The sequence below is a fragment of the Centropristis striata genome, chromosome 16 (assembly GCF_030273125.1).
Source record: "Centropristis striata isolate RG_2023a ecotype Rhode Island chromosome 16, C.striata_1.0, whole genome shotgun sequence".
Classification (NCBI taxonomy): Eukaryota; Metazoa; Chordata; class Actinopteri; order Perciformes; family Serranidae; genus Centropristis; species Centropristis striata.
In genome coordinates, this window is record NC_081532.1 from 13,662,823 (window position 1) to 13,690,599 (window position 27,777).

Consider the following 27,777-nt stretch of genomic DNA (forward strand, 5'->3'; position numbering starts at 1 on the left):
TCAATACAACTCAGTGAACGCGTGGATATAAGGTTTTTGAATGTGCGATAAAGTATGTGGGAGTTATTAGCCAAAACGCACTTTCCTTTATTACCAGTGGTGGAAATTCAGGATGACAATAGATTATAACATTTTTCGCCAGGTGTGACTTATATTTAAAGTTTCATGAGTTTTGGGGTATGTTCAGGCAGTGAAAAATGCGATAATTTGGGAAGGAGAAAAAAAAATCATTCGAAATACAATAGGGACCTCGCAGGTCGTTGCCTGCTCGGGCCCTAATTAATAATAAATAAAAACAAATAACCATTTGCCTTTTTGTTTGCATCTCCATAACATATATCGAAATTGTGACTTTAATTTGTTCAGGAAATCTGGTCAGCACAAGTTAAATGCAATAAAGGACACCCTATTAAAGGGTTAGAATTGTTAAATTCGTAACAAAAAATAAGCTTTTTGAAATTAGCTACTCTTTCACATTTCTGTTTCCAGTCATAGCCACATTTTGGAGAAGTCACTTCTTGTCAGAGTCACATAACCACCACACCAGGGTGTTGAGTATACGTCGCTTAGGGATTTAATGAGTTAAGGTGAAGCATAAAGCTGAATATGGGAGACTCTATAAGATTTAAAGTGTTTGTTACACTGGTGTCACCATGGGTTCTTATGGGTTAACACTCATGAATATAAAACTTACCAGATATAATCAGTAGATTTACCATGAATGCAATGTTAAGTGCAGCTCTTCCCAGATGATGCCGCCTGGAGGAGCCTGCAACTCGCGTCACCATGGAAGCGCTCAGTTTGCGACATGTATTCGCCATTTTGCTGCCTCGGTGTGTGTGTGTGTGAGTGTGTGAGTGTGTGTGTGGGCTCCTCTCAGTGCGAACATACCTCTGTAGCTTTCAAACATTCAACTCTCCAGATAACCAGCTACAACAACCAGGGTACATGTCTGCTCGGAGATAACTGTAACTGCCGCAGAATGACACGGACATTTGGACGACGTAACGGCAGATAGTGTCGTCGAGCGTCACGGAAGAAGAGGACCAGAGAAAATGCAAGGTCTGTTTTCTTGCTGTTTTTCTAACTTTGCTAGCCCGGAGTGAGCCACCACTAACCACTAAACACAATTAGCGGAGTTAGCTTAGCACCGTTTGACTGGTGTTGCCGTTAACGGGCTACGATTTTGTGTAGCTATACTAACTAATGTAACGTTAGGCTGCTTAAAGGTAACGGTTGTAGTCAGGGATTGATTGTAAGCCCATTGAAAGCATTACTTAGAATCATGTTAGTAACTATGGCTCCAATCGACACATCATACTTTCACAATAACAAAAATAACCAAACGTAACAGCAGCACAGCTTTTCTTAACCGTGCTGTTGACAACTAGCGTGCTTGAGAGCCACAAGTGGTTGTGTCCATTCTCTCTAATCTAATCATGATGATCGGTCGTAATGTTCAGGAGGAATAACGTCACACTGTTAAAATAATCGCATAAGTCATTTTTTGTCAAAATTGTTTTTTTGTGCCTAAATCATCTCCTCATGACGCCGGCCACCTATGGTAAAATCACCTCCATCCTCAGTTGATCAGATCATGTGATTTTACCCCTTTAAGATCATCACTTCTTTGGCAATTTGCCACATTCATAGGCATCAGATAAGAACCCAGCAAAGAAGAGCTAGAGGGAGATTGTTTAGTTATCAGTTTAGTTTATCAGTGTTTTATTGTTGACACTAATATTGGTAACACTTTACTCTAAGGTGTCTACATAAGAGTGACATGAGCGTGTTCATGACATGGGATGTGTCATGAACATTAATGACACGTTGAAGTAACATTAATGCTCATGATACTTGTCATGTCATGTTTCTGACAGGCTTGTGTGACTCTAAAGTGTTACCATATCTTGCTTAAGTCACAAAGGCATGTTCAAAAAATGCCTAAGTCATGTATTTATCTTAAGTTACATACTTTTAACACAGTGTTATTACTATGCCAATAGCCATCCTTTGTTACATCCTTTTTGAGTGAAATGATCAATAAATGTCATATGTTACACTTTTGGTGAAGTTGTTTGTGTTTCCTGCAAAACTGCAATTTGTGCATGAAAAGATTAAATGATTAATGGATTATCAAAAAAGTTGGTGATTATTTTTCAGTCCATTAACTAATTGATTGGATGACTTATTGTTGCTCCATTACTCCAGCAAATGGGAATTGACTCAGTCATGTGTCTTCCCCCATTAATTTTCTGTGTTTTGCATTCACAGCCTGACAAACAGCAGAGTGGTTTTCCATCACCAACCACTCAGGATGAAAGCCCGAAGTAAAGGGGAGGAATATTATTGTCCTCACAGGATTGTGTTTGCTTTTTTGGATTCTCGTATTTGACAACCACAAGACCACAAATAATGATACCTGGGTTGATCACCCAGGAGTTACATGTGCTACTCCTGGACCTGAAGAATTACCAAAATCGCATGAATGGGGTGGAAGAGCTCAAACACATCCTCTCAGAAGTGGACATAAAATCAGTTCCATCTGCCAGTATTGTGGAGTTCATCAATTTTCTCCCTCAACTTCTGGATGACAGTAATTTTAAAGTGTTGTATGGCACCTTACAAGTTTTAAGTCTACTCATTCAGAAGTTAGATACAGGAGTAGACACATATTTAAAACAGATTGTCCTAGTGGCTCTAAAGGCCCTTGGGGACACTCGCACCATCACCAGAAATGAATACATGAATGTGTTTCGACAGCTAATGAAAACTGTTGCACCACAGCAAGTATTGGATCTCATCATTGGCCACTTGAAACACAAGAATTCAAGGGTTCGCGAAGATGTCCTGAACATCATTATGGCAGCTATGCTCACTCATCCTAGAAAAGATTTCAACATCCCCAAGCTTTGTTTTGAGGTTGCTCCTTACCTGGCAGACAGCAAAAGAAAGGTCCGCCACGCTGCCCTTGAGCTGTTTGCTGTTTTTGACTATTGCCTTGACACAGGGAAAAAGCAGCCTCTAATGAAAGCTGTGGACATGATTGAACTCAACGAAGATGCGGAAGGTCTCATGGCAGCTGTACAGGCAAGGCGAGCGAGGCATGTCCTTCCCAAACTTTCCTCAGAGGGGATAGTGGAGTATGGCTTGGTGGCTCCCAAACCAGGACATCGGAGCGCCCTGCAGTATGGTTCTGGAGCAGATCTGGACTGGGTGATGAATGGAGGGCGGATAAGCAGTGCCAGGAGCCACAGATCTGAACCAGATTGCGACAGATTGTATGGTTATGGCAGCTTAGGCTCCCTCACTGATGATCTTCCACTTCAGCGGAGGATTGTCAGCGCGGGTAAAGGGAAGAACAAACTTCCCTGGGAGATGTCGAGTTTCTCTTCCACTGAGAATGACCAACAATGCAGTACCCTGAATGGAAAGTGCTCTGAAAAGGTGAGATACATGAACACTGACGACTTGCCATATTCTCACTTATCTCATGTGATAATTAAGCCATCTGGGAACATTGACAGATTTAGCATATGTTTTGCTGACTATATGACTCATGGTGAAGTGAGAAATCTTACAGGGATATTCCGGTATATTGTAGGTTAATTCATCCACATAAAAGATAAAAATGTCGTCCTTTAGTTTCATTGATTGACATTAATGAAGCAGCTATTGACTCAACAAGCAATGTTCCTGTATTCCTCTCTTAAAATACTCTTTGAAATCCAAAGCAATTAAGGCTTAATCAGTCATTTGTTAACTGCCCCTACAGACGGTTTGGGATCATCAGAGGGCTTTTCATTTTTACTTTGAAATCACGGAGCATTTCAGTGGCCAGGAAGGTAGTTACGTTGATTTGCTCCCAATCAGTCAGCAAGTGCAGTCATTGCAAAGAGCATGAATAAAAAGGAGTGGTTATTTTTGTGTGCTTGCCTTTTCTGCCTCCCTTTAGTCTTGCTTAGTTTACAGAGAAATGATAAAGCTAAACCTAAGAAAGAATTAATTAATATTCCAAAATCTGGGGTGTTGACAGCTTGTTAACTGTCAGAATTGCATGAACAGATCGAGTCACACTCAGAAGAGAAAAAAAAAGGTGGCATTTCGTCAGAGAGAGTTTGGGTGGGAAAAAACTAAATATAGTTTTATGTCTCATGATGCAGTATGGATGGTGTGCAGCAGAGAGATTATTGTATCTGCCACATCTTACCAACACAGGACTGTGTATTGGATTGTGATGCCATTTTAGGAACTGTCACTGTCAAAGTATAAAGAAGACACCACCATGAAATCAGAAAGTTTACTCTTTATGCAATTAGAACAGTCAAGAGCTGTATTCTCTGTAGAATCATCAAACATCGACAAATGCTTTGCACTAATATCAATACTTTTGTTTTTGAGAATATCAAAAAACATAATATTGCAATGCTCGAGTGAATAATTTCTTTCACCTCTAATCTAAAGTGTCCTCTTCAATCAACCTCTGCTTGTTCATATGATTGTATATTGTCTAGGTAGCTCATAATGGATAATACAAGGTTTTTTTTAGAAACAAATTTGTATCTGTTGGCAGGGTAACAATAGACTGAACTGTGTTGTTGAATATATGGCTCTCACTTCATTATAAACAGAGAGAGGTACAATTTCAGAGCACTCCAGTATCACTGACGCTATTCCTGGAAGAAACACAGAAGGTGACTCATTTCACTGCACAGTGACAGTGTTGCTGCAAAGATGAGCATCCAGTGTCTTGAGAATACGCCAACGATAACCTACCACTTTTTGGATTAAAGGATCTGATGTGGAATACATGCTATATCATATTTATTAGTTCACCAGAAGCATTTGTTAGGCCACTATCAGCTCTATTCTAATAACGTCCATTAGTGGAGATGAGTGGCTTTGTTTCATGAGGTATTACAGTTTTTTTCAGTCGCTTTGGTGCATTTCTCATATCGCTCTTTACATTTTCACAACAGTTAATGCATTTCTCAAAACCATTAGTACAAACTGCAAAACCTAGTTGATAACCTGCAGAAGCATGTCACTTGCTCAAAATGGATAATTCATTTATTCCACAAAAGCAAGTATTCATGTCAATGAAAGTGTCAGTGACATCAAGATGAAAAGTCCTGACACCATGTTTATGAACAAGAAAGTCAAATGGCTTGGTCATGTTTTCATTATGACAGTTTACTCTGGAAATGTTTTCCAATGCAGATCTTGGTGACGCTACCTGAAACTGCTCAAGACAGCACTATATACTATTTGCACAGCCATTTGAAAACTACAGTAAAGTTACACATAACTGTGTTTAGTGAGGTAACTGGGTATAACACACTGAATATGTATGTTTCACATTTTTATAGCATATGCTCTTTGTAATTCTAATTTGTTCACAGCATTGTGCAAAAGAAAAAAAGCTTATTTGCAACAAACACAAACTCCCTATGTGTAGAGCTGTGCACAACTGTAAACAATATTGCAGTACATAACGGAACTGAACATACAACATACATAACACTGAAAATCATTCATGCACATCCAGATTTTCCTCTCTTTCTGGCCACATAGTTTCATCTACATCATAACCAATATCATCCCTTTCAATGCAGCGAGGAAAGTATCTCTGGCGAATCCACCCTCTGCAGTGAAAGCTGAGGTTCACCTGAGAGAAATTGTTCAATTTAGGAGACATTTTCAGGAAAAAATAAAGATGAAATTTTTTTTTATAAAATTAGCTTGACAGATTTTGACAAATAGTTCAACATTTTTGTATATAATGACTCAAGCAATGAAATAAGGACTATAAGTTTTATATGGAATGACTAATCAGCATTCACAAGTATAGTTAATTTTTACTGACATGACATAAGAAATGATAATGTTATAAAACAGCAAAGAGTTGTATGAAAGCAACTGATGACTGTCCAAAAACATTTGTAATGTGTTGAAAGGAATGAGAAACTGCTACTATGATGTGCACAAATGACTAAATGTTGTGGAGGTTGAACTAACTGTTGTGCAAATGTAAAGAGCGATGTGAGAAATGCACCAAAGCGACTGAGAAAAACTGTAATTGACCATATTTTGTTCTGGAAACTATTATCCCTGTTAGAGCCTCCATTTCAAAAACCTTCTGTTTACAGCAGTGTCTGTTTCCCAGCAACCCCATTACCACACAGCACACTTACTGAAGAGGGCGTGACACATAATTGGTAATATCACGGGGTTATGCTTGTACATCTTATAGGTTGCAGTTCCGCATATAACATTTTCATTTCAGTCTGTTTACAGCAGCAGGTCCACCGAAAAGCCTGTCTCGTTTGAACTGGAAAATATATGCTTCATCCTTTGTTGAACGCAGTGGATGGAATTACACTTAGACCACTGTTAGTTTAAGGATTGCTTTACATTAATCATTTGAACGTCATTCTCTTTTGTTGCTATAAAAGGAAATTGTTTTGTGCCTACTAATAGGTGGCCAGTGAGGATTTCCTTCCCCTGTCCAGGAAGCTGAGTCCAGAGACCTACATACCCAGCTTCAGTAAGTGCCAGTACTACCTTCTCTAAACATTACACTCAAGTACAGCTGACTGGTTGTCATGGTCAGCTTCAACTGGACTCAGTTTAGAGCGGCTTTAAATTGGATTAGCATGCTGAGTCAGAGGAGTCACCATGCCAAGTGTCATCAAAAGCCCTGAGGTTAGCACGGTTGCAAGGCATACAAGTCCCAAACCAGTCTTACATCATGTCAGAAGAAGCTATTATGATCACCAGATGTTCAGTTTTCGAGACTCTAGTGTGCTAGAATGTCATGAACACATGGAAAGAAACTCTAACAATTTAAACTTAATGAGCTCACATTGTCGGATACACAACTTTTACTCTAGTACATTCAGTTTTCAGTATTGTGAGAGGATAATTCACCCCTGAATGTCAATATAATAAAAAAGTGGGTCCTATTGTTTTTATACTTTGGGTGAATATTAGTAGGAAGAAGCTAATCTGGACAAATGCTCATGGTAACCCTGAAAATTACGTGTAGTAGGTGTACTTACAGTGTTAAATGCAGTCTCTTTTGTGTAACATTTTTATGTCAGTGTCCTGTTTTTATAGCTACTGCTGTGTGTGACCTCCTACACATAGCCTCTGTGTTCTCGAACAGTCTGTTCTCTCGCAGGCGAGACTGGATTTGAAACTTTTTCAATTTATGACTGCAAGGTTTTCCAGCAGTATGTACCACCCTAGTTAAGCAAACAGTCTAATTATCAATAAAATCTCTTGAATGCCTCTAATTAAAAAAATAATTATACAACCCTGATTCCAGAAAGGTGTGACTTTGTCTTAAATGTAATTACGGTAACACAAAGCAGTGATTTGCATATATGCCATTGTGACATATATTCAATTTAAAACTGTATAAAGACAGTATATTTTATGTGCAAACTGAATTCTGAATTTAATGCATTTAGTTTTTACTGATGTTGTAAGCAACGTCCTACTTTTTTGGATTCGCTGTAATATCTGAACCTAAGGACTGCACAAGAAGAAACATCTCAATCAAAAGTTCAGGGACATTTGTAACCTTTCTTAGACTAGAACATTTGTTCAGTGAAACAGTCAGGCACAGACATCAAAGGATGTATAGCGGTGGTTACTGTCAGTAGTACTGTAAGATGTTTGAGTATTATGAAGCTCTTTGGGTTTGTGAATAGCAAAATCTATTTTTTAATCTAGGTTCTGCACAGCCTCAGAAGCCACAATCCTCCAGAAGGAGGGAGTCCCCTGCACGCCTCAGAAGAAGTGGAAGTCTCAACTTGGACCCCGACATCTTTAAAACCACCAACTTCTCTGACCCAGATGTTGGTAAGGAGTCATTATCTCAAAATAATTTGTTTATAAAAAAATGTCCAACCTTAATAAGTTTTCCCAAAGAAAAAAATCTAGATAACAAAACAATTAAGTCCTATAAATGGACAGTTTTCATGTCATGTCCTATTTCCGCTTTGCTACCTTTTATCTGCTCAGTTTTTCATGGTTGCTGAAGTGTGAATACTCTGTCTGACAGTGGCACCCAAGGGACGCTTGCTCTCAAGGAATCCCAGTGTTGAGCGCACATTTTCCCTCCCTTCTAACCCCACCACATCCGGATCCTTCCTACTGCCCTCCTACCCACTGGCTACACTCCCAGGAGGCATGCTTACTCCAACGATGTCCCGCCGTCGGGCAGACTCCTCCCTCTCTATGTCCAACACATGGCCCAACAAGAGAGAGAACACACCTCACCAGCGAGACCCCAGCCCCTGGAGAGACACAACAGGCACAGATAAGGGTAATTTAGTTTAAAAAAGACCCACTTCATGTGAGCTATAAGCTGGATGTAAAAATGTTGTGGCCACGTTGTATCATTTGTTTTTATTCTCCCTGTTCTACTCCTTTAGGAGACCATCTCTCTAGCAGATGCTCTCCCCGGCCTCTTCGTGCCTCCCTTGTGAGTTCTTCTTCCACTTCGTCGTTCCGCCGGGCTCTAAACAGCACCAGGGCAACCCTATCTATATCGCCAGTTTTCCCAACAGCAGAGCAAGTCCAGTCCCATAATGGCCAGAGGTCCAATGCTCCAGGCAGCCCTCAGAATCAGCAGCTAGAAAGGGATCTTCATCTGGACCATGACAGCATCAGTGTGGCACAAGACCCTCATGAGGACGATCCTCTGGACATGCAGGAGGTCAGCAAACATACAGTACACACTGAAATAGACACAGTCTGCTAATCTTGGGGGTTCAATTTTTATCTCTATTAATAATACTCCTCTCTCATATGTGCCATTTTGTGCGTTGCTCACAGATGCTGAACTCCCTGCGCTCATTGCGCAACAGCGCTGCCAAGAAGAGGGCCAAAGTGAGCCTTAGTAGTTCAGATCCTGACAGCCCCGACTCAGCTGTGAGGCTGGACCTGGGTCTGGACTCACCATCACACACCTCTCCAATGCTTACCAGCTCAGTTAGTGAGAGCGGTCTCTCCAGTCTGAGCTCAGTCGCCAACTCTAGCTTCAATGGCATCAAAACCAGGTAAAGGATCTGGATTTAGCTGTAAATGGCATATATTGCTTTTGAAGACTTTGCACATGTTGTCTGTCTTTGAGTAGAATCATATTTGAAATGCAAATATGTAATGTTTTATTCATGTTTTCACATTTTGTCAAATTTATTTGGTATTTAATTTTATTGTGATGATCTAGCCTCAAGTTAATGTTAGCTAATGTAATGTTAACTTGCAAGTTACCATTAGATTTGTTGACTACCCATACAGCTGCTGTAGCTATTGTTATTGGGAAATTCAATCGTGGGGTTGCTCAGAACTTTTATTTCATGTTCATAACAATCATACTAAATATAGTTTTATGAGCGTCCTTTATGTGATGTAACGTCATAACATTACTAGACCGATTAGCTTGGTGGGTGGCATGAGCCACTTATTATTCATCGTATCGCATCACAGTGAGCTAGATCCATATTCAAATATCATGTCAATAAACTAATAAACTAGGTCTACTGGATTACTGTGTTGCAAAATGGCAGCAATTAACACTTTAACATTCCCATCTATTATAGTGAATTGGGGGGATAACCGATACCACCTAGTGGTATACACCATCTGAAAATGTATTTGAGATGCAATTTATATGCAATATTAAGCAAAAAAAAAAGGTTTTCCAATAATGCTGGGACATTTGCCCTATCAGGTATCTGTTATATATGTCACTCAATTAAGTTAATTTTGCCACAGACATGATGACCGGTTGAAGCCGTGATAACCTGGTACCCATCTGTTGGTGTTTAACAATGTGTTGAACTGTGCTCAGCAGTTTACAAGCATAACTTCTCACTTTTCTGTCAACAGTCCTGGAAACTCTGCCTCTTCAGGAATGAAACCTCGCATTGCAAGAGTGCCTTCTGCAAAACTGAGGTCTTCTGTGTCCATGGACTTCAGCAGCCTTCAAGGTATAAAAGGGATGACATGATTTTGCCCTGTCTCTTTTTTTATTGTTTAGTTTATCTTATTTACATCTTTGTTTTCTGTTTTTTGTCAAGGATTGTCTCAGAGAAATGAGCTGACGTCTGAGGTGGGCGTTGTTGGGCAGAGAGTCACTTACTCCAACGGAACGATCAAAACTGAGGAAGAGACGACGGGACAGTCTCCTCCGTTGGTCAAACCAGCCGTCCGTGAATCAGTCAGAGGACTGAAGCCTGCAAAAGGTCAGTCAGCGATGTTATATTACAGAACAAACCGAATATAGCTTTTTCCTGGAATCACCTGGTAATAATATTTACGTGCTGTAATATGTAAATCAGTGAGTATTCCTGTCTTGTGATTTGTAGGATCTCAGAGCCACAGCAGCAGGAACTCACCAGCTGCGGATATGCCTGAAGGAGTCTTTGGAAGAGGTCAGTCAGTCTCTGCAGATCTTGAGTTGTGCCAATAAGTGCGTTTCTACTATAGTCGAATACCCGGAATGAGGCGGGTCTCCCTTGCCGAAACACCCCTAATTTGAATGTGAGCCGGCCCAAGCGGCGGTTTGACCAGCCATTTTTTGGCCCTGGAGCCTGGTTGCTGATTGGATAGAATGCTAAGCGGGATGTGACGTAGTACTCAACGCCACAACAACACGCGGCATTTTTAAAAGCTGGTGAAGAAGCGAGTAGTCACAACAATAATTTGTCCATAATCATTGCAGCCATGTGCATGAACACAGTGCTCTTCTCCTTCCATCTTGGCGTCTCCCGTCTCCCTTATTGTTCACGTTTGGCGTGTCTCCCGTGTTAAATCCGTCGCATACGTGACATCACGGTCATACGTCATCTGCTGAGTCTCGTAAATCCCTCTGGGGCCTTTTTTTGTAATGGAGACAAGCCGAGTGAGCGGACATTTGGGAGGGCGTGGCCTGAAACTTTCCCAGCGGCCACTCTTTACCCTAATGGAAACGCGCCTAATAAGTCATCATCTAGTTCTCTGGTTCTATAAAAAGCAAGTGCAAGAAAGTTATGTAGAAGCATAGTTGCAGTGGGCATTGTTTTCCCATAATCCTCTTGCCATATACAGTTTAAATAAGCTCATTATGGATTTTTTTAGCAGTTGTAAGGATTTTATGTAAGGTTTAATGTCCACCTGTCTCATAATACACTTAAGTTCTCTGCAAACACCCTCCTCATGCTTTATCTTAGGCATGTTTGGCACTGCAGTGTCCTCTAGTCGTCCAGGCGTCGCCTCGTCACTTGAGCAGGGTGATTCTGTGGCCAAACCCCCCGCTGATCCCTCAGCAGGCATCTACAGCCACGCTCCGTCCGGCATTCACCTAGACAGTGATGACAGCCCGCGTTCAGATGAGGTTAAGGTTAGTCACACTTTTTCAAGTGGTAAATCATAGAGCATCATGCAAAGTTTCCAGTTACCAAAGTCCCTTCCGGTGTTTGTGTTTTTTCTACCACTGCTTGTGCAGCAGAGGGGGAAGAATACAAGGTTTCACCGGGACAAGATGCGGGATAGGATGCAGTGTCTGGATCAGCAAGACGGGCAAGCGGACCACACACGAGACAAGATTCGCCACAGAGTCAGACAGATGCTGTCCGACTCCCCCACAGAGGAGAATAGAGTATTAATCATCAAAGGCAAGAGAAAGAATTTGAAACTTAACTAACTCTTTTTTTTTTTTGCTTAAATATATGTTTTTATCATATCAATTTTAGGTCAGAGTTTAAATCCTAGCTAGTTTTACTTTTTCTGATTTGTAATATTGGCTATACTGTGAGCAAATACCACAGCACATGTTTATTTTGGCATTGCTTGGTTGCTTTAGGATTTAATCTTGATGTGATGTATTGTATTGTATCCTCATGCTCTTTAAAGGAGTACTTCATCTGCAAAATGAGAATTACCTGCCTGTGTCACCTTGAACTTTTTCTCGCATGCCTCCATGGTGAAGAAAGAATCAAAAACAGGATATTCTTGATGCATTTAAGTTAAAGGGGGTTGCTTTTGACAACAGAAAAACTATATAAAATTTAATTTATCTAGTGTTATGTTCTAATGCATGTGTTTGGGAAGTAGTGAGCATAGGACTAAAATGAGACTTGGATTATATTGCATGAGTGTTGTTGTATGGGTATTGTAATTATTATACAAATAGGAATTTTGCAGGTTAATTATTCCGAAATGAAATCATCTATATATGCAATTCATAATGTTTGCACTCAGATATATGAAATATACATTTTTTTTCTCATGTAGATTTGCATCTAAATGGCAGCACACTGACTTCCACCAAAGCAGACCTTCTCTCTGACGAATCCCCGATCAGCCCTACCAGTCCTGTCAGCCCACCAGGTCCACAAAGTCCCATCAAGTGCTACACTCCGCCCCACCAGCCAAGCCCCCCAACAGTGCCCCCCAACCCCAAAAATCTATCCCGTGTTAGGAGGGCCCCTAGCCTCAGCAGAACCCGACCATCGCTGTCCCACAGCTCAGGTGTGTAAGACTTTTTCTACCTGCTGCACCAAATGTCATGCTCAATCATCTGTATTTTTAAAAATGTCACTGTGTATCTTTGTTATGTTGCTATGCATCATCCCTCGGTTGGTCTGACACCGGCCTGCAATTCAGACGTATTCCGCTGCATTATAAATAGATGAACCAGTGCTTCAACAGGTCTTTGTTTATAGAAAATGTTGGCACATTAATTAGATTGTCAGAGCCATCAGAGCATGGGTGAATAAGATGTTTGCTTTGGGTAATGTGCCACAATGCTTTGTTTTGACAACCTACTGTAAATGCCCCACCGCCCACACACACAGCTTGTTTTCAGACTGATAGAGATGTAACATGAGACCCAATCTGTGTGTGTGCTGTGTGCTGTGTGCTGTGTGTTGTGTGGTGTCTGACGGGCCATTTAGATGAGCTTTCCCCTGGTACCATGGGCCACAAGAAAAATCTCTCTGAACCTCCGGAGCTGTGTCCATTTTCAAAGCCTGACCTGGCACTGACGCAGAGTTTTAACCTGCTGAGCTCCGAAGACTGGTGAGAAAACAACAACAAACACCATGTTACAGTATCTCAGCTGAATTGCTTCAGAGGTCAATAGTTTTGATCTGTCATCCTGATAACTCAGGAATAACTCAATGAAAATGCATTTACAGGTATTGGTTAGCAAAAGAACTATATTAATAGACATTTAAATTAAATACATGTAAAAAATACAGTCATTTACCATGAATATATATTTAAAGAAGTAGACACAGCTACTGTGAGTGTATATCATACTTAAAATGAACCTGTGTCTGTATATTTTTTTATTTTACACCAGGGAGAAGAAGATTGAGGGTCTGACTTTTCTGCGCAGTCTGGCGCTCTACCACTCAGACACCCTCCAGGGCAGGCTTCATGATGTCTGCCTGTGTCTCATTCAAGAGGTAGTATAATTTGTTGTATAATGCTCCTACATCATTTTTACTTTTTCATTCTGCTGATTTACTACATCTGAACTTTTAAATGCTCCGCTCCTGATTTATGTATTGTTATATATTCATCTGATATTGCAGATAATTTCTCAGTGTCTTAGTAATTAGCAGGATACATTTTTTCAGCCTTGACTCACTGACAGGAACGCTGGAATGACACTGTTTCTGTTTCCTCATTAGATATTAACCCTCTGAACCCTGAGCTGTTTCAGAGTGTTATTTGCTACCGTCACATTTTACTCACTGTGGCCATGTTTTTCACTGCAGTATAAAAGTCCTGTAGCTCTATGGAAATGGCACAATCATGGCTAGAGGCTAGAGAGAGAACTCAAACATGTCTTAATATTACAGTTATAATGCCATAAATAAAAAATAAAATAAAAAAAGCAAGAGTTGAGCTTCTTTGATGATTCATTTTACAAAAATTGTGAAAAATTGAGTCTATTTTTACATTTACATTTTACATTACATTTTTCCAAACACCCACAAGTATTATTAATATTGTAATAAACCGGGGGCTTCATATGCAAAACATAGGACTATTTACATTTTAACAACCTCTCATGTCCATGTAGAATTAGTGTAGTGATTTGAATGGTTTAGTTATTTTTCCTAATGGAAGAAAATTCAACAATAATGTATGTTTTTGCAGTTTATGGCTTTAATAAATGGTGTAATTTTAATGATTTAAAAAAAAAAAAATTTCAAGTAACATGCTTTTCAAACCCGCTGGAGTGTTGTGAGGTTCAGAGGTCAATAATGTCCATCTCATTCAGGTGAAGAACCTGCGGTCAAGTGTCTCCAGGGTTGCAGTATGTACATTGGGGGACCTGTACACCCATCTGCAGAAAGCAATGGACCAGGAGCTGGACGGGACAGTTAAAGCTTTACTGCAGAAGGCCGGGGAGAGTAACGCCTTCATCAGGCAGGATGTAGACGCAGCACTGGGCTGCATGGTGCAGCACTGCACACCGACTCGTGGCATCAATGCTTTACTCTCTGGGGGACTCAGGTCAGTATGTATGTGTACACATACATAGTGAAATGCTTTCTTGCTAATTTTTGTGGGTACTCTTGCACTATCATTTCAAAATAAAATGTTAATCTTTGGTTGCTGAATTGGTTTCTCCTCTTCTGACAGTCACCTCAACGCAGTGGTGAGAAAATGCACAGCCCAGCACCTGGCTGAGCTGTTTGAGAAGGTTGGTGCTGCCCGTCTCCTGTCTGGAGGTAAAGATCTCACAGACAGAATTGTACCTGCCGTAACCAAACTCGCACAAGACTCTTCACAGGAAGCCAGGTAGTATTTGCACACATTTTGTGTGATTCATTAATGTTTACAAGATGTTTTCAAAGCATTACCTTGCTGTTTGTGTTAAATTCTAGGCCATTATATAACAAATAAAACACAACTAATATTGTGAAATTTTAATATCTGCACTTAGTGTCTGAGCTCTCATTTTCACACTGTTTCAACCCACAGGTACTTTGGCCGTCGAATGCTGCTGTCTCTGTCATCCCACCCTGACTTCGACAAGATCCTGGAGAAATATATCCCCGCCAAAGACCTGCCAGCTGTCAGAGACACTGTCTTCACCCTCAAGACAAAGGTAGAATGTTACATTTATGGTGCTTGGGGGCTTAAGGTCACACCGCCATCTTACCTAGGGATTGTTTTTTTTTTTTTAGGGTCTTAGTGAGATGCCCCAAGACACACAGTCAGCCAGGGGTAGACGCTCCCTCCCAGGCAGTGGTACAGTCAGAGCATCATCTCTCACCAGAGAGCCACTCAACCAGACAAACAGGTGGGTGTAAAAAAGCACTGAGCAGCACTAAACATGTAGCTAAACACAGTGGGCCTCATTCATGAAACGTTAGTAGATTTGTGCGTAGATTTGCACATAAAGGAGGTGACGGACGCAGTAAATGTGGTTTCTGTAGTGCAAAGAACTACGTCCGAGGTTAAACGTAAATGGTTTGACATTAAACTTGACGCAAAGAAACGCATTAGCGCACACAAAAAAAGTACATCTGCCACAGGAGGAGGACGCTCAGAGTCCAAATACCCCGTTGGTGCGCTCTACAACGGCCCGAGTAGCCGCGTGCGCCTCATTGTATGCTCCTGTGGTGTCTGCGGGCTGGCCAGTGGGGTCATAAGCCACGGTGTCAGTGGGTAACCCCTATCCCCTATGGATATAGAAAGGTAAGTCCATATATAACACACACATGTGATTATGCAGGCTATATTCTTACCAATGAGCCAGCCGTCTCTCACAGCTCCATCCTCCAAACGCGTGCCAACTGCGCAATTACGCAGGTGAATGCGTCATGCGTCCCACCGTGCCACAACGTTTAACAACACACACTTTGCGTCACAGATCAGTTGCACATTCACGGAATGAAAGTTTTTCCGGTTAATGTAAGCAAATGCATCACCGGATGGAGCCTTGATGCGTAAGTGTGGGCAGTCTATGGCACCGATAACACCTGGCATGTTTGCAACTGCGCTGAACCCCTGCATTACTTCTGTCTGCCGTTGTGCGCCGTATGGAAATTGGATATACTCTGGCATTAATTTAATGATACCTCTGAGAACTGCTGGCAGGATGCGTCAATTTACATAGATAATTCACAATTATGAGTTTAATCTGAATCTTAATCCCGCCAATTGCCAACTAATTTAACTAAATATGTTATATTTTTAATCGTTTGCCATGTTTATATCACATGTTTCAAAGGCATCTGCGTATTGTGTACATAACAGAACGCATTATGAATTAAAATTGTAATTTCCAACAGTGACGAGCATTATTTATATGCGTTCTTAAATTTACACAAGCACTACGTGTGGTCAGCAGCATGTGTAGATTTTGTTAGTAGCTACGAAAAGATCGGAGCTACTAAAATATTGATGAATGCGGAGATGCACGTAAATTTCCGTCTGCTAACGGTTTACACACAAATTCGTTCTGCTCACGTTTCATGAATGAGGCCCAGTATGTTTAGTGCATAAAGAAAGTATGTGACTCTTTTACTCACAAATTTATAAAAATAAACCATGTGATGTATTTTGCATCATCTACAGGGAGTCTAATAGCCATTACAGCTGTAGATCTCAGACACAGAGTATTGCAGACAAGACTGAATACATCAAGCAGATCTCAGGTCTGCTGGGTTCAAAGGACTTCAGAGAGAGGATTAAGGGAATCGACCAGCTTGCGGCTGATTGCCAGCACAACCCCAACATGGTCATCAATAGTATATTCCCGGTTAGTGCAACTTTTTTTTTTCCTTTTCTTTGTCATGGCCCTCATTCATCATCATGCTACTATTTCATCAGGAAACATCACCATAGTGTCTTTGTTCTTCTCCCACCGGGTTCCCTCCTTTCAGGTGTTTGATGCTTTCAAGGCCCGGCTGCAGGAGTCAAACAGCAAGGTCAACCTGTATGCCCTCGAGTCTCTACAGAAAATCATCCACTTGTTAAAGGACAACCTGTCCCAAGTGGTCAACATCCTGGTCCCAGCAATCGTGGACAATCACCTTAACTCCAAGAACAACGCCATCTACTCTGCTGCTATTGGAGCTATTAATGCACTTATCTCAAATCTTGGTACTCATTCTGAGCATTAAAACATTTTTGGCAGAGGAAAAATTAGAGGCTCAATTTAGTGGGAGAATTGTCCTTATTTGACTTTGTGATTTTCTTTGTTTCAATGACAGATAACATTCTTCTTCTTCAACCTTTCTGCACCAAGGCTCAGTTTTTAAACGGCAAAGCAAAGGTGGATCTTATCGAAAAGGTTGCAGGTATGTTTATCGTAATAATTTTGAACATTATAGTAAGTTACAGGGTCTTGTATCTTTATTATGCAATAAAACAAAATAAGTCTGCATACTTCAATCAAAAAATTGTGTTATTGCAAGTAAAATAAAATTGTGATTAAAAATGTATAATTGCAGATCAAAAAGTTGAATTGCTAAGTCAACATCTTTACTGTCCAGTCTTGATCAAAGTGACATCGTGGCAAAGACCAATGGAGACTGGACAATAGAGACATGTCTTAAATAGGTCCCTCCCAAGATTCAGCTCAACAGCAAACAACACTTCTGTGTTTGCAAACAAAACTTGACACAAGACACAAATGTAACCCCATATGGCTCTGGAATCGGCTTGTATGTCTGACCTCATCTTGCTTCTTCTTGTTTCTATTTTAAGAAATTGTGACAGAGCTCTACCCTCGTAAGCCCCAGATGGTGGAGCAGAAAGTGCTTCCCTTGCTGTGGCACCTCCTGGGCACCTCCACCCACAGCGGCACCATTCATGGCCGGGGCGGCAGCGTGAGGGGTGCTACCGCCAACCTGTGCCAAGCCCTTTACGCCCAGATGGGGCCCAGCCTGACCGAGTGTGCTGCCTCCCAGCCTGCCAATGTCCATAAAGGTTTAAACGAGGTCCTGAGGACCTTATCCTAAAGGTAAAACAGAGTCCAAACACAGCCCTAAAGTTGGAAGAGAAGAACATTAACACTGACCTTACTTGAAGACAGAGATGTTCTACATTTCTTATAGTGCCTGCACTTTTATATCAATAAAGAGAAAGTCCTTTAAAAAGTAAGAGCTCTTAATCTTATCTCAGTGAGATTTCCTCTGGTACAGAAGCATGGACAATTGTAACATACTGACATCAGGTCTTACACATACTCAACCTGCTCTCTTTGCACTTTGAAAAGGTAGCTCATTATCATGATAGACTTCATGAGTTTTACATTTTACCATCCTATGATTGTTTTTCATAATCTAAACATGTACTGTAGACAAATCAGAGACTTTTGCAGAATGTAAGATTGAAATGCACAAAAAGCCGGGGAAGAAAACAGGGACCTGAAAGGTGTATATTTTTGCTGTTTCATCAAATGTGATGTGATATTTCAAAACGTCTTATGTAGTTGTTTTTTGGTGAATTGAGATTAACAAGAATAGTACAAAATACTTTTGTACAGCTCAAATGTGTATTTGCACAGTATTAGCTTCATCTGTAATCGTATGCTGTATAATGGTACAGTTTATAATTTATCTATTGTGTAACAGTTTAAAAGTCTTGTTAATGATGTGCTGAGTTGGTACCGTCTGTCCTTTTTTTTTTTTTTTTGCATGACCAAAATTTACTGGCAGGATCAAACTTGTTTATATTTTTATTAAGGAGATATATATGTACACTGCTTCCGAGATCAAGGTTGGGTTGGAACCAATTGTCCTGGAAGAGGAAAAGCGTGAAAGGAAAATTTGTTCAGATTTTAATCCAGCAGTTGCCTGAGAAACAGTGAAGGCCCAGATCTGATTCTGTCTCAGTATAGTGCCAGTCTTCAAGTAGCCTTTTAACTCATCTATTGTTAAATTATATTGAACTTGTTTGTGAACAAGAGCAAAAACAGATTGATATATAAATAAAGTGTTTTATTTCTGTAAAACCAACTTCCAGATGCCTCATTTAAATTTCATGGGATGGGAAAAGGGCTAGTGAGTGGCTTTTTAACACACACTGTTAAAGGGGACATATTATATGGTAGCCAAGTAGTGCATTAAGTGTATGTTGAAATCATAGACTGTATAAATAATGGACGTAGTGACCGTGACGTCAACCATTGGTATGTGACTGCCCGTTTGAGGCATCGAGTTCGGCGTTACACTCGTCGCCATCTTTTTTCCAATACGGGGAGCAGACCATATTTGGACTGTGGAGGAGCGAGAGGGATCTGATCATTGACTACACACCTCTCTACACCGGCAACCTGACTGAGCGAAGTCGCTGTTAATTCATGTTAGCATTAACTGGGATGTTCATTTTTGCTTGCAAAAAAACAAAAACAATATGTATGTTACTTACCTATGAAAAATGAACAGCGACTCCTTGGAGTGACTGTTAGTACAATCAAACGCTGAACAAGACATTTTTAATGAACAAAATGTTCCTTTAAGTGAAAATATAGTGTAAGAGGGACAAAGCTAGGAGATAAAAGCGGATGGAAACACGGACAAGTTAGCAGCTGGATACCATAGACATAATAAATAAAATAATCTTTATTATGTCTATTCTGGATACGCATTGCTTTTCTTCTCTCCCGTTCTCTCCTGATGACGGCTCGCCTTGTTAGTGACCTGTCAATCAAAGGTAGCCATACCCCAAATCATATGATTCTTTATCTTCTATTTTCTTCCAAATGGGGCCATTATTTACACTATTAACATTAAAAAAAATTTAGATAATAAATCAAGTGAAAAGTTTTCTCATTTTGTATTGAAATGAATGGACAGAAGTTCTTTGCCGCCGCAATCAGCACCTCTGAGGTTGCTGCTTGGTTGAAATGGATTGTTGATTATTGATATATAAGACATGAATTTCATGTCATGTACTGGGGCTGTACAAACAGGTTTTGAGTGGTCTCATGGTCTAAAGGCCGCATTGAGAAAATAAGCTATAGATAGTGTAGTTGTGACATCACAACCTTACAGAAGCCTTGATGGCCCTTTTAAAGGCAGTTTCTCCAGTTTTCCATGGCTCAATTGCTTTGGTACTTAAAAATGATTTATAGCACACAGACCTGCTTTATTCTAATAAAAAAATGGAAATCTCACTTTTACAATATGGGACCTGTAGACCTTTATAGGGCACTCATTGAAATACTTTCAAATTTCAACCCTAGCGTGTTATTGGAGGATATTACAATACTTTTATTACATTACTTTTCATTTTTAGGTTAGAAGTTAAGATTGAGGGCTACACGGTGGTGTGCTGCGGCTCTTCTGTGTGGAGTTTGCATGTTCTCCCCGTGTCAGCATGGGTTCTCACCGGGTACTCCGGCTTCCTCCCACAGTCCAAAAACATGCACTCACATTTAATTGGTGACTCTAAATTGCCCGTAGGTGTGAATGAGAGCGTGATTGTCTGTCTCTATATGTCAGCCCTGTGATAGTCTGGCGAACTGTCCAGGGTGTACCTCGCCTTTCGCCCAATGTCAGCTGGGATTGGCTCCAGCCCCCCGCGACCCGAGTGCGGATAATCGGTTAGGGATAATGAGGATAATCGGTTAGGGATAATGAATGAAGTCAAGATCGCTAAAGTTATCATATTATTGTCATACTAACTGTCATGGTGTCAATGTCTGTGACGTAGCCTGATATTTACTGATTGGCTAGCAGAAATCCATGTGGTGCTACGACCTCACAGAGAGGAATGGGGACATATGGTTCTTTGCCCGATAAAGAGTTATGATCTCATCTTGCCCGTTGCATTTTATTTTGAAAGGTGAATTCAATTTTATCCAAGAAACACACATACTTCATTCAAGTTACCTTATTAACCTTTTGTTAATTGGTAGTTGCTGAACACACAAGAGTCTTCACAAGTTTGCCGTTATTTTGCCTTCATTCAAATGTAAAGCTAATGGTCAATTAACCCTCCGTATGTGTAACATAACAGGAAAATGCTGACTGTAAAGGATCCTTCATGTAGTAACCAGAATAGAAATGCATTATGTGACTGAAGAGGCTATCTGGGCCAAGGCCGAAAAAAAGAGGTAGGCTTAGATAGCAGTGAATAAAACGTCTCATTTTTAACATTTTTAATTACCAAATGCATCAATTCTTTGACATGTTTTGATGTTTCAGATTGATCACTTGTATCACTATAATTGCTTTGACAGGGATTAAATGTTATGGGCAAGGTACATCGCTGCCAAGTTTTTAATTAAATACAACGCAAATCATAATTTATCTATTCAACTTTTAACTAGAAAAGTAGCTGCCGTTTTTTTAAACTTGTACTGTAAAGAGCTTTGTGCCGGCTGCATTACTCTGTGAATGTGCTATCCAACCCAGTAACAGGAGAGAATGTCTTCTCCTGTCAGACTCTGTGTCATACATGTTACAGTAGATGATTTTACAGCATTTCAGTCGCAGGGTTGAAGCGTTCAGGCAAACCTGATAAAGCACTGACAAAAATCCTCCAACTCAGGTTAATTTAACCCATCTGTGTCAACAAATACAGTAGCTGTGCTGCACATTGGCAAAACATTTTTACATGTAAATTCTTCTCACATACTCCCTTTAAATGCAGTTATATCAAAAATTCGCCCAGCTGTTATTAAATCCAGTCTGTTTTCCAGTATTCACCTGTAAAAGCAAAGCTATAAAAAAGAGGGAGTGCATTCAGAATAATAGCACAAGTGAAAACTCCCTTCTAAAAGTTCTTAGCACAGTAATGTCGTTGACAAGAGCCAAATATGTTTGCTACTTAAATATGGCTTTTTTTGTACCTTTGCTAACAGAGACATACCTTATGAAATGATGAAAAAGACAAGGCATACTATGAAATCCACACAACTTCTTTAGCTGTCATGAGCTGCTTTTTGGGATGACAAATGGAAAACAAATAGAGAATCAAAGATTACACCTGGATTCAATTATTTGTTTCCCAAATGTAACTAGTAACTGGAGCCAAGTTGCCAAGAACATGCTGAAAATTTAGACACAGCATATTTCGTCAACTGTTGTGCCATGAATGAGGGGTTTATGGTTTTGTTTCAGTGTTCATTTAATGCTCTGCTGCTTTGAGTCACTATAATGTTCCCTCCGCTTCACCGACCAAATGGAAAAAAATAGCTCCTCCTCTTGTGGATCTTTCCATTCTGTTACTAAGGCAGCTGGATCAATGCCATGGCATCCTGGGCTGGGTAGATGTTGGGAGAAGATGAGTGTGTGGTCGCCGTGCTCCTAGCCACAATTTGTCAGGGACCAGATGTCTTGGGCAAGTCCTGGTTCTCAGCCAAGTGGAGCTTTTGTCTGAACGCGGACATGTTAAGGAGTCACACAGACGGACTTTGAGCCCAAAAACCATTTAAATTCAGCGTCTGTGCCATAAATGAACATTCATTCAATTGGGAAAGGATACATTGAGGTGCTGAGCTCCTCCAGCTGCAGGAACAAACAGGTGAGAGGTGTATCAGAAAAGAAACAGACAAAAATAGAAATTGATGTGGCAGTACAAGCGACTAATCACTGTGATCATATTACATAACAGCCTGTGTGTCAGGTCAATATTTGAATTAAACTCCCATAACCCGACTTCAATGTTTACAAAAGCAACTAGTCAGTTTCTCTTCTTATCCACACAAAGGAGAGTCACTTCACAGCCCATCTGCTCTGCGGCACATTTATCCACCTCTGCTACAGCTAGCAAGTATTCCTGGCAGGCAGCAGTATCTGTAATGAGCTGAGGGCTTTTTCTCACCTCCCTCACACATAACACTGCAACTTCCCCTCAGCGAGCAGCATACCACCCCCGGGCACGGGTAACTAGGAGCTGCACAACATGCTAACAATAGAAACTCTTTCAAGGCATTCTTGGACTACACATCGCTGTGTGCGCTGGATAATATTTAACACTTACCAGAAACTCAGCAGAGCATACAACAGTTTCTATACTTTTTTATGACTATGATCTTAGATGGGGATGTCTGCTTTAATGGAAGCTTCACAGCTAAGAGTGAAAGGAGGAAAAAATAGTTTGGTGCATACAATATACTGTATGTCATGAGCTTGAGTCATTAACTTTGCATACATGTGATAAATTCCTTACTCTGCTGACCCTTTTAGCACTTAAAAAAAAAATACAAATGAAAGCACATTGCAGTATTTCTCTATTGAAATATTCCATGACATTTTGTTGGCAGTTAAGAACTAAAAAGAAGTAATCCCATTACCTAATAATGGAAATACAGTGGCAAGAAAAATTATGTGAACCCTTTGAAATTACTTAGTTTTCTGCATTAATTTCTCATAAAATGGGATCTGAGTCTAATCTAAATCCCAAGTATAGAAAAACACAATGTGCTTAACCTAATACCATACAAACAATTAGATTTTATTTCCGAACACATCCATTAAACATTCACATATCTCCTGGTTATATTCTATGTTGCCGTAAAGGTTCTGTGTGGAATTTTTAGAAAGTCTGTTATTACTGGTCATTAAGTGAGCTGTTGCTGGCAAAACACGGATGTTATTATTGTCACATTGTTATTTTCCTTGGGTTTTTTTTTTACACAGATTTACTGATTTATATTAATCAAAAACTGAGAATCAACCGAATAGTGAGTTTTGTTGTTATTTTTACTTAAAGTGTCCCACAGGTGAAATTCAGTGTTATGTGTGCAGCACTTTACTACGTAGCCTCAGGCTTCACAGTGGCCCAGTAACAGTGAAACTAACTAAATTAAAGTGGACTTTTGTGGAGAGTTTTAGTGTCATGTGAGGCCGTTTCAGTGGCTTGTCTACTATGCCAGATATAAGAAAATAAATTTCTTTTAATTTAAGGACCAGTTTTTGGCATGCAAAAGGTGAAATTTGAAAGTACTAAATATCCAAAAATTCTTCCAGGTTCATGACCTGCTGAAATGAGATTACGTGTCTCTTTCTTATCAAAAGAAAACACAGATAAGGATGACCTGTGGTTTGTGCTTACGTTACAGAGCAGGTGCTCCAGGTTGTGGTCGGAGGCACACTTCCTCTGGTCCTCTGAAAGCTCCTCCACGTGGCTGTCGAGGCTGAAGTGCAGTCGCGCCAGCTTCTCCTGCATCTCGCGCACATGCTCCAGCTGCTCAAAGGAGCACACCTTACCTAGGAAACCAGACGAGTGTTAACATTTCCATGGCACGAAGTTTCTCAAAAAGTTTACAGCAAAGTCATAAGTATTTCCATGGCACCAGGTGTGTAAAAATAGCACCACAGCTATTTGATTTCCGTCTGATTCGTGTAACAAAGCCACTTATCAACTGGCTTTATTTTCAGCCCGTAACAGAATATTCCCTCGGTGGCCTCTCTAATGGAGGTTGTCTTACCAAAAGCCTGTAGTTTGCCTGAGTGGAAGTCGTTGAGGAGGTTGAGAAGGCCTCCCTCCATCTCTCTCACGTCTGAGACATCTGTAAGAAAGGAGTGCTGCAGGGGGGAAGACTGGACTACTTTACTGGGCCCTGCAGGCTGGGGGGCCCTGGGCTTCTCCTTGTGGGGCCTGAGGAAAAAAAACACAAAAACAGATATGTTATGATTGTTTCTAAGTCATTGACATTATTTTAAATTACATTATTTTAAAAAGACAGTCCAGCTTTTAATTGTCTCATCACACACACACACAGTGCAAAGTTTTTATTTAAGTATTTACTGTTTCTTTCTTTCGTTACATTTTAAGGAGAAATTCATCGGTCAGTGCATCTCTCCTGTATATATTATCAAAGTTGACTTCTCCCTGTATTTTTAAATGCCAGTGCAAAGTGCTGAGTGTAACGTTTTTAATTCTGAGGCACTTTCAAGATTATAAAGATTATACTGCCCAGTCTACATGATCTGACATTATTTAATTTGCCTGAAAATTAATGAGATGCAAACAACACTACAGCGGTTTCTGTGGGATTTTTCTGTTGTATTGAGACACAAACCTGGTGGTCTTTGGTGGAGCTACGACAGCTGTGAACACCTCTTTGGGCTGTCCTGGCGCTCCTATGGACCTCTTGTACTTGCCTCTGTTCTTGGGGGAGGGGGGCTGCGGCAGGCCGAGAGAGAAGGTGGCACTTTTGCTGGCAGGCAGGACGGAGAGTTTGCGGGGGTTGATCGGGGGAGGAGGGGGCTGGGGGAGAGACACCTTTGGGCTCCGCTTCTTGCGTTTATCTTCCATTATTATCTATCTTTTAGGTGAAGCTCTATGGGGTAAGACGAAGGGAGGGGGCACTGCCTGCCTGGTGCGCAGGACGTCCTAGAGCAACAAAGGTAGGAAGTTCAAAACCAGCAGCCTTCCCCTCCCTGAGAAAAAGGGGGGAGGAATCTGACTGTGCCAAAATTAGTGCTGCAGCTCAGGAGTTTCCCCTCTGCAAAAAAAAAGAAGAAGCATTTAGTGATGCTTTCATTAGTTTAACAACATCCTCAACAATTCATCTCTCACAGACAAGCCCAAATCAGTGAGGAAGAGTATACCACCAATCTACCATCCTAAGTGGGATTGCATTTAGATGAAGGTTTTTGACAGAAGCTGTTTTATTGCCATAATGCTTCCCTGGTGTAAAAAGATGGATTGTGAAACATTGGCCTAGAAAGTTATTTTTAGAGCAGCCTCAAGAGAATGTGTGAACTAAAGGACACCATCCATTACTGTTTTGAGAACATTTTCCACACAAATAAACCATTTCTATGCCAGACAAATGATCAGATATCAAGCTACACTGCAGTAGGCTTTATCTTTTACTACGTGAGTGCACAGAGAGGTAACATGAGTCCTTAGCGCTGTATGTTATACAAATTAATCTAATGTACACAGCTTTCAGACAAATGGCTGAAGGAGAAAATCAATGCACTGCATTATTATTGATGCTTCCCTAGAATAGGACAGTGGAGTGTAAAGGTCTTACTCGGATCTATTTACACTCAGTGAGTGACCAGAAAACTCACATTTTACACTGTGGAGCCAACAAATTAAATGGAATAGCCTTGCAATAAATTCAGATTTTTACTATGAATAAAGGTAGTATTACAAGACTTGTATTACATTGCGTTTGTTGTTTACTTTTATGTGTAGTTCATATATGCTCAGTGATATTAGTAGCTTCTACTACAACAGTAGAGTGGTGCTTTACTGTGATAAACATATACACTTTAAAAGGCCTAAATAACGATTTATAATATGCATTACACTGTGGTGAAATCAGTGTTATAATAGCTGTTATCTCCTTAACACTGCGTCAGCCTCCGTTCAAACTGGAATCCAAAGATGGCCACTACAGTAATACACAATGGCAACTTTATACGGCGAAAGAAGGAATTACTTGTGTTATTTCAACCTTGTAGAAAGGCTGCTATAAAAGCAATGTGGAGACAACCGTTTGCGACACCATATTGTTGAATTCAGCGTGGAAAAAAAAGACGTAAACAGATTTATCGTCTATGAAATGCCACAAATACGACTTACCGAATCAATTACGCACCAGAGAGCAACCCGGCTGAGCACGGCGTCTCATTTCTCCTCCCGCCTTAAAAAAACGTTTAAGGACACTTTATATGAATTAATCTTTTTAAACCACGGCGGTGTTGAATCCTCCCTGCAGCACCGGTGTGTATATTACTGATGAAAGGTAAAGCGCGGCATCGATGCGCTCAGCTCTTCGTCTTTATCCGTCTTAAAGGGCCAGTCCCCCCTCTGATGCTGCTGTGTGCTGCGAACCTGCACCTGCAGGTCAGTGTCACTGTTTACCACACACCTGTGCTGTTTACACTGTCCTACCTCTGTGTTAGACAGGTGCAGCTGATTATGCAAACACCCTTCTTCTATTTAATCCTGGAGGATTTCTAATTGCAGGTACTCGGCACTTGAAGAAAAACAGGCCACACGGTGACGCCAATGTTCTCCATCTTTCTTTCTCATTAATTTCACCAGCGTCTTCAAATACGACTCCTATACATCGTCACCCTGTTAAAATAATCGCCTAACTCATTTTTTCAAGTTTTGCAGGAAACACAAAAAAATTCACCAAAAGTGTAACATATGACATTTATTGATCATTTCACTCAAAAAGGATGGGATAAAGGATAGCTATTGGCATAGTAATAACACTGTGTGTAAATTATGTAACTTAAGAGAAATAAATGACTTAGGTAATTTTTGAACATGCCTTTGTGACTTAAGCAAGATATGGTAAAACTTTATTTTGAAGGTGTCTACATAAGAGTCACACAAGCCTGTCAGAAACATGACATGACAAGTATCATGAGCATTAATGTTACTTCAGTGTCATTAATGTTCATGACACATCCCATGTCATGTTTATGACACGCTCATGTCACTCTTATGTAGACACCTTCAGAATAAAGTGTTACCATATCTTGCTTAAGTCACAAAAGCATGTTCAAAAAATTGCCTGAGTCACATTTTATTTTGACTTAGGCATTATTAATCCGCTTAAGTCATACACTTGACATAGGCCATTATCTTAAAGGGGTAAAATCACATGATCTGATCAACTGAGGATGTAGGCGATTTTACCATAGGTGGCCGGCGTCATGAGGAGATGATTTAGGCAAGAAAAACAAAATAGTTTTGACATAAAATGACTTAGGCGATTATTTTAACAGTGTGACGATATGGAAATCCATTTCCTCCAATGTGATGAGAAAAAACATATATATTTATCAGATACTTAGTCATATTATGAGATGCTCAAAGTCA

At 40.4% G+C, this 27,777-nt stretch overlaps 2 protein-coding genes across 4 annotated transcripts; one reads left to right on the forward strand and one right to left on the reverse strand.

Annotated features, from left to right (window-relative positions):
- The first annotated feature begins 866 nt into the window (after nt 1–866).
- LOC131988666 (TOG array regulator of axonemal microtubules protein 1) lies at nt 867–18,980 on the forward strand. Of its 2 annotated transcripts, none has more exons than XM_059353847.1 (23): nt 867–1,062; nt 2,275–3,447; nt 6,481–6,547; nt 7,741–7,869; nt 8,072–8,335; nt 8,445–8,728; nt 8,848–9,071; nt 9,904–10,004; nt 10,095–10,259; nt 10,383–10,448; nt 11,226–11,395; nt 11,501–11,669; nt 12,289–12,525; nt 12,951–13,074; nt 13,361–13,466; nt 14,291–14,526; nt 14,656–14,814; nt 14,998–15,124; nt 15,204–15,319; nt 16,600–16,783; nt 16,908–17,127; nt 17,238–17,324; nt 17,734–18,980. In XM_059353847.1, exons 2-23 carry the CDS (start codon nt 2,416–2,418, stop codon nt 17,985–17,987), a joined length of 4,521 nt encoding a protein of 1,506 aa, XP_059209830.1. In that variant the 5' UTR covers nt 867–1,062; nt 2,275–2,415; the 3' UTR covers nt 17,988–18,980. The 2 variants fall into 2 exon arrangements, with proteins under 2 accessions (XP_059209830.1, XP_059209831.1); XM_059353848.1 differs by having other exon boundaries at nt 11,504–11,669.
- Nucleotides 18,981–21,118: 2,138 nt separating this feature from the next.
- Nucleotides 21,119–26,970, reverse strand: ccdc28b (coiled-coil domain containing 28B). 2 transcript variants are annotated; one of them, XM_059353648.1, is made up of 6 exons: nt 26,540–26,970; nt 25,004–25,429; nt 24,410–24,579; nt 24,034–24,188; nt 22,462–22,484; nt 21,119–22,352 (listed from the first exon to the last, which is right to left on the reverse strand). In XM_059353648.1, the coding sequence occupies exons 2-6, from the start codon at nt 25,237–25,239 to the stop codon at nt 22,298–22,300; spliced, it is 639 nt and encodes a 212-aa protein (XP_059209631.1). In that variant the 5' UTR covers nt 25,240–25,429; nt 26,540–26,970; the 3' UTR covers nt 21,119–22,297. The 2 variants fall into 2 exon arrangements, with proteins under 2 accessions (XP_059209631.1, XP_059209630.1); XM_059353647.1 differs by having other exon boundaries at nt 26,524–26,970.
- Nucleotides 26,971–27,777: the final 807 nt, after the last annotated feature.